The sequence below is a fragment of the Centroberyx gerrardi genome, chromosome 7 (assembly GCF_048128805.1).
Source record: "Centroberyx gerrardi isolate f3 chromosome 7, fCenGer3.hap1.cur.20231027, whole genome shotgun sequence".
NCBI lineage: Eukaryota > Metazoa > Chordata > Actinopteri > Beryciformes > Berycidae > Centroberyx > Centroberyx gerrardi.
In genome coordinates this window covers 12,921,489-12,928,801 of record NC_136003.1, presented here as the reverse complement: position 1 = coordinate 12,928,801, position 7,313 = coordinate 12,921,489, and the positions used below count along the sequence as shown (strand labels likewise).

At 44.1% G+C, this 7,313-nt stretch overlaps 1 protein-coding gene across 1 annotated transcript; it reads left to right on the top strand.

Moving 5' to 3' along the window:
* The first annotated feature begins 1,335 nt into the window (after positions 1-1,335).
* On the top strand, positions 1,336-4,579 carry nptx1l (neuronal pentraxin 1 like). The gene is made up of 5 exons (XM_071894358.2): positions 1,336-1,779; positions 2,207-2,414; positions 3,296-3,540; positions 3,740-3,919; positions 4,358-4,579. Exons 1-5 carry the CDS (start codon positions 1,336-1,338, stop codon positions 4,577-4,579), a joined length of 1,299 nt encoding a protein of 432 aa, XP_071750459.1.
* Positions 4,580-7,313: the final 2,734 nt, after the last annotated feature.

Here is a 7,313-nt window from a genome sequence, read left to right as displayed (position 1 = left end):
ATCCAATAATGGTATTTGTACATTGCACCTGGTCTGAAATTATGTTCTTGGTCGCATTCGTAGCCTTCAGATGAGGTCCCTGCTCCTGGCAACAATTCAATCAGTGAGTCAGTATTAATATCTGACCGGTACAAAGGCATGTATAGCACCTGCAGCTATGAACAATTTGGTTTCAGGGTCATGGATAGAGGAGAGTTATTCCATGCCCTGTGGTTCCCCAAGGACACCATCTGTAATATCCTTTTGTGTCATGCAGACTTTTGTCCCTATACTTTTCCTTAGTACATCCTTCCAAAAAAATCAATTTTAATCTGAGAGACGATATGTTTTCATTACTTATTCAAAATGTTTTCATCTTATTTTCAACATTGACTGAATTAACAAGGGCTGAGTGGGCAACAAAAAAGTAATATTGTCCTTACTGAATAATAGATATGGCAAAACGCTTGGAGACAGATTAAATCATTTTGGAAACTGAATTATTGAGATGATTATAACAGAGTGATATGGATCATTGGAAAAAGCAGCAGACTATTTAATTTATCAGATGGGCAGTGCAAGACAGGTTCTTTGAAAAAAAGGGAAATATGAAGTAGTTAGGCTATGTTTGACCTGAGGAATAATCTATACTCTTCAGATTGAGTTTAGTGTTCATCAAACTAACATAAAGTGTCTGTTTGAAAAAGGGCCAGGAAATGCATTCTTTAATGTAAAATAAATGGAACACAGTTGAGTTCAATAGAGCAATAGGCACTTTACAATAGAAATGCATCCAATGATGAGTAATGACTTCTGTCTGACTCTGAGTCAGATAATGTGATAATGCAATGGGGATGGAGCTGTCCTTGGTGCTGATCTGTGGAGACTCAACCGATCACAAACTAATGCTGCAACTTGTGATCTGCATCCACCTCTCTGGGTTTTTGTGTGTGTGCACAAAACAAACACATCTGACTCCTGGTGCCCCGCCACGCAGGCAACCCTCTGCACACTCTACAAATCCGCGTTTTCCAGATGAATAATACACAGCGAGAAATGACAAATAGTCGAATTGATAAAAGATTTAACATCTGGGAGCCTGAAAGCAAAAAAGGGTTTCATCTTTCGAATGTGACGCTGCTTCTGGAGCCGATTAAACAGGGAAAGTACGATTCCCTCCCCTCTGGTCGTGATGCAGTGAACCTGCTCTGCGCAGAACCAGGCTCGCTGTATAAAACGGCTGCGCTCCACAGACGGATTAAAACAAGGGACAGCTCCGTGGGACTGAAACCACTCGCACCACATCGCTGCGGCTCATAAACCAAAAAACACAACAAACCCGATACAGACGGCAGTATGCAGGCCACCAAGAACGGAATCTCCTGGAGACTTTTTCTATTTTCATACTTGTTTTTGGAGAGTTCGGCGCAAGACTTCGGCGGGCAGACCCAGTTCATTTGCACGTCCGTACCCAAGGATATGGACATATGCGCGGCCACGTTGCAGAACAGTGTGCCCGGGGAGGATTTGAAGACCACTGTTATGCAGCTGCGGGAGACGGTTTTGCAGCAGAAAGAGACTATCATGAACCAAAAAGAGACTATCAGGGAACTGACTTCAAAGTTAGCGCGGTGTGAGAGCCAGAGCGGGGCCGAGCCTGGAGACGCGCGGCCGGGAGGCAGGAGGAAAGAGGCTGGGACCAAAAACACTATGGGGGATGTATCGAGGGGCCCCGCTGACACTTTGACGCAACTATCACAGACTTTACAGTCTCTGAAGCAGAGATTAGAAAATCTCGAGGTAGGCTGTTGTTTCCCAAAACCAATAACAACACATTTTGAACACTTTTGGTGCCTCTGTAGACAATTCCATACACTCTATTACCTTTCTTAATTATCCCGTCCCATCTTAGGTCTCATATCGCCACATTAATTGTCCTCCGTCATCATTTACTCTCCGGGTTGTGAGCACGCTGAAGCCTATACCTCTGCCATGTAATTACTCCGCATTAATCCTCAATCTTATTGACTCGCGGTGAAAACAGACCTTGCCGGGGATAAATTTTGTTGCTTGTCCACGCCGCTTCATTACACTGCAATAAGCTTTGAAGAAGTTAATCTGGCATTATCCCCACTCCGTCTCAGGACCTATGAGCTGTAAAATAAAATAAAAATATGCGCTCTTTTACTTTAAGCTAAATACTTCTCTTTTGCTCACCCCCAAACAGCAATTCAGCAGAAACAACAACTCAGTGCAGGCAAACAGCCTGAAAGACCTGCTCCAAAGTAAGATCGACGACTTGGAGAAGCAGGTGTTGTCCCGGGTGAACAGCATAGAGGAGGGGAAGCCCGGGCTCCGCAACGAGACGGAGCAGCGTGGCAGAGTGGAGTCCACCCTCACTTCTCTGCACCAGAGGATCACCGACCTGGAGAAAGGTACGTGGACACACACTATCGGCTACAACGCAAACAAACATAAATGAGACCTGAATAGGTTTGGGTGAAGCGTTCACTTTGGCAGTGAAATATAATCAAAAACAATAAGGAGAGGTAAGTGATTATTGGATGCCTATCGCATGCGAGGCTGAGGACCGATTACTACAATCATGATCATCATCATAACGAGATACCACATTGCCAATGCAACAAACCACAGTGTCGCAAACGACTGCACGCGAGGAGGTAGAATCCGATGAAAAGCTGCATTGCTTTGCATATCCAATTTGGCTTTTATGACTTGAGCAGCCGATTTACCGTTTTATTCATCCGCAAAAAGGTGGTGCGCCCTAGTGTATTCTGCAGTTTCTTGCTGTAATTCATGCAGATCAAACGGTTTTATGCAGTAAATGACCCATCTCTCCACTTATTACTCTGTGAGCCCTTTGAGGAGCGCAAACTTTGCCCGGATCGTAACGACGCCCGCTGATGCGCTCTCGGCTTGGGACGCCTCTGGAATATTGATACCGCCCCCCTGGTTATAGCACACACATATTACACTAAAATACAGAGGAGGGGTGGTGGGAGGAGAAAACATGAGAAGAAGAAGGGTTGATACCATCACTTCTTTTGTGATATGCTTATCATGCTAGATTAAAACAAATCTGGAGCGTCACGGTTCTGGATTTGTTGTGTAACATATAATTCCTAGGTAAATCCCCGGGGCTTGTGTGTTGGACATGCTATATCACTTGTAAATAATATATATATACAGAAACTGGATACGCAGTTGGGTCGGAGATAGTTCTCCAAAATTAATGCATTCTCCATAGATGGTGTGGGACACCCCTAATATTCTTTTTTTTTTTTTTTCTTTACAGGCCAGAGAGAAAATAGGCCTTTGGATAAATTCCAGCTCACGTTCCCACTGAGAACCAACTACATGTATGCAAAAGTGAAGAAGAGTCTGCCGGAGATGTACGCTCTCACTGTGTGCATGTGGCTCAAGTCCAACGCCTCTCCAGGAGTGGGCACGCCTTTCTCCTACGCAGTCCCGGGTCAGGCAAACGAGCTGGTCCTCATAGAGTGGGGCAACAACCCGATGGAGATACTAATCAATGACAAGGTTTGGCTGCATCTTTTCCTAGTCCCCCCATTTGTTCCATCTGTAGCCAAACCGACACCAGGTTGATGTTTGCATTGTAGAGATGTATCCATGCGTTGATATGAATTAGTCTATTTATATAAGTGACTTTGCTCCACTGCAGCAAAGATTCACATGTCATGTCTATGTGTGACAAACTCCATTTTGAAACCGTTTGAAGGTTGCAAAGCTGCCTTTCCTCATCAATGACGGCAAGTGGCATCACATCTGTGTGACCTGGACCACTCGCGATGGCGTGTGGGAGGCTTTCCAAGACGGCGTCATGAGGGGCAGCGGAGAGAATCTCGCCCCATACCATCCTATCAAACCACAGGGCATGCTGATCCTCGGCCAAGAGCAGGTACACCCACATCTGATTCACATGGGTTTCACATCAGTCTTCCTCTGAGGAGCTGTCCTTTCAGAACCACAAAAACAGCAAATCCTCTTCAGCCTGACTAAACCGAGATCTTTCAGAAATCCTTTTTGAAAAAAAATCTATCTCCCATTGTAATGAACTAATGCACATAACATGCAGGTCTAATAAGATCATTAGATTTTTATTTAACTTGGGGCTCATTCAAAATCCCAATGGGCTAACAAGCTGCATACCTTATTCAAAACAATCAGTCCAAAAATCCAGGTAATCCAAGGGGCACTTTTGTTCTTTCCTCTCAAAGGCCTCAGGGGAAATTAATTATTTAATGGACAAATTAACCAGAGGTTAACTTGAGATAATTGTCTTTCTATGGGTTAGCACAATATCCATCTTGATTAAGTCCATATGTTTTTGCCACAGGATACGCTTGGAGGAGGATTTGATGCCACACAAGCTTTTGTTGGGGACCTGGCAAATTTTCACATCTGGGATCGGAAACTATCCATTGGAGAGATATACAATCTAGCGACTTGCAGCAGCAAAGCACAAGTGGGCAACGTTTTTTCGTGGTTGGAGACGAGCATCGATATTTACGGAGGGGCCTCGAAGTGGACATTCGAAGCTTGTCGCCAACTCAACTGAACTGCAGGGAAGAGAAAAGCCAATGCATTTGTTAAAGCCACTGTTGTTACAGCATCGGTAAGCTAATTTGAAAGATCAGGAGGCGTTTATTTCAGTGAATGGCATCTGGATTTATTATAGATATTTGAATACATCATTTGTGGACACTTAATAGATTTTTTACCAGATTTCCGTGCGGGATAGGTTACTGGAAACGGACACGTTGGCATCCTGCGGTGCTTGAAAGCACACCGGGCCTGTCTCCGGTTTTATTTGGAAACGCAGCTGATGCCGCGGCACAGAGCAGACGGCACTCTCAAAGACCACAGTGACAGGCCAGCATCAGAAGTAGGAGATTATGTAGTTTTTAGCGGACAGACGACACGCAACTCAGCAAATGACTGATTTCTTCAATTTTCTTTCCTTTCCCGACTGCCTGGGATTTTCACTGTGACAAATGACAAGGTGGACTTGAAAAAAGGAATGTATACTTCAAAAGGTTATGAACCGGAGATGGCGTTCTTTCTCTATCACTATTCTTTCTCTATCACCACCTGCTTGACGTGATTTTGTGTAAAGAATGATATATTTATTGCCAACATACAAGCCTGAGTGCCTTGGGCTGTTGAAAAAAACTCAGCACATTCATTATGATTTGCAGAGTATTTGTGTGTATTGTTTTCCTGTAAATTAATTTGAAAAGAGGTGTTTATTGTAACACTTTGGATTAAGTTGGATCAGAGTGTCTATTGTAAAATGCAATTCGTTGACGACAATGGCGCATTCTGCAGGTGTTTGTACTTTAATGGGAATGTTATCTGTACAGTAACAGCATGACTTAACTTCTGTAAATGCTGCGTCAGCATCGATGAACTTTGCTTTTACTATCCTACTTTTGGGTTGAGATTTTATACTGTATTGTTATATGCTCAAAGCATGGCAACACCGACAGATGAAAAAGTTCTAATTTTTGTAATAAAATTGTGATACTTGAATCATATACAGGTGTGTATACTGTATATATATATATATATGTGTGTGTGTGTGTGTATGTCTGACATGCAGAGACAGAAAGCATGTGCTCCAAGAACAAGCTTAGTCTCCTTAGTCTCTCCATATCATCCTTTTTTTAAATTATTCCATTCAGATTTCAACACCTTTGGCTCTAGATTTCAGGTCTGTGGTGTCACAGCTGTAGCAGCAATATCTCTGCATCAGGGATTTGAATGTCTGGCCTTGTGGTCAGGACTCCAGAGACGGTGAAGAGACTGAACTCTGCCCCAGTCTCTGGAAAAAGCTGCAGCACTCTTCTTTAGTGATGAATCCATCTCCAGACGGTGGAGATCAAGACAATTTCTCACGGTGTAGACCGTGGGCAACAGGGTCAAAAGCAGACTAGAATCCATTCTGTTTTGGACTCCACGCACACCCACATAAAGGTACACACACACACACACACACACACACACACACACACACACACATATGTACACACTATACACACACGGACACAGACACATAAAGGCGTAATATTTCTTTCAGCAAACGGTGGATGTTGAGGTCATGCATTTCAATCCATACAGTTTCTCTGCAAATGAATCATAGCTGTCACAGCTCACAATAGAGAATGCAGTTCATTAGCAGGGTCTCAAGGTCCTACCTCTGTTTTTAGCGAGGTCATATGGATCCCACCACAGTCAGGTCATGTGTCCCACCGAGCCTCTGAGGGAGCTGAGGGTGAGGATGGGTTTCCATTCTCTGCCTCTGAGGTAAAGGAACATCTGCACATCAATAGGCTTTTCCCCAGACACCCGGCTACAGCTTCAGCCCATATCTACCTCACAGCCATTACACACAGCTAATGTAGACACGTTCAGGGTTGGGTTTCGGTGTTAATTCCTTGTGTGGAGAACCAAAAGGCACTCGCAAACACAGGAACACACCTACATATGCACACATACTTACGTACATATGCAGGCAGGCACACACACACACACAAGCATGGATCTCGTCCTGAGTGGCCACTGGAGGCTTGGCTAGAAATCGACTTACCCACACTCACCCGGCCCTCTTGACCTACAGATCATGTGTGTCCGGATCAGGTCTGTGTTTTTTCTCTTGACCTAAATCTTGCCCCAGATCTTGTGAGGTGTATTTTTGGCACAGCCAGACGATAGGGAGCCTATTGACCTCTCCCTGGCTTTGGCGAGCCCTAATTGGTTTGCGTCTGCACTCCGATTCAAATTAGTTTAGAGGAAGGGTCGCTTACGAGGTGATCTTTCCACCACATCTGCCGGCCCTTATTTCACTCTTCGTCTGCATAACACACGACATATATTCATCACATCCAACTGATTATTTTTTTTTTAAACCTCTACTGTGGAGAATTGAATAAGTTATTGTCCTTGACATGACACACAGGCGATAGCACTGGGCTATTTTAATGAAGTGGTAGTGACTGCTGGGTGACGACAATGTGGATAGTTCATTGGGGAAACCATATGTTTACTGCATTGTCATACCATCATACAATACAACCATCCAAGTTCATGATTTTGAGCTGCCTCCACACCAATCCTGGGTAATTGCTGCTTAAAATACAGGTGAATACATCATCAGTCTCTGCTATATTCCATGCCAGAGCTGGATGTCGCAACTGAGCATGAACCTCCACTTTCACACATTTTATTTCCACTCACACTGCAACCAGTCCTCTTCACACTGAACTGACAAAGGAGCTCTGGTGAGGAGAACT

Bases quoted from the DNA above. Each gene is read 5' to 3' on its own strand.
- nptx1l (XM_071894358.2), top strand. From the start codon at position 1,336: ATGCAGGCCACCAAGAACGGAATCTCCTGGAGACTTTTTCTATTTTCA. The intron at 3,541-3,739 runs GTTTGGCTGCAT...AACCGTTTGAAG, and splicing joins AGATACTAATCAATGACAAG to GTTGCAAAGCTGCCTTTCCT. The intron at 3,920-4,357 runs GTACACCCACAT...TTTTTGCCACAG, and splicing joins TGATCCTCGGCCAAGAGCAG to GATACGCTTGGAGGAGGATT.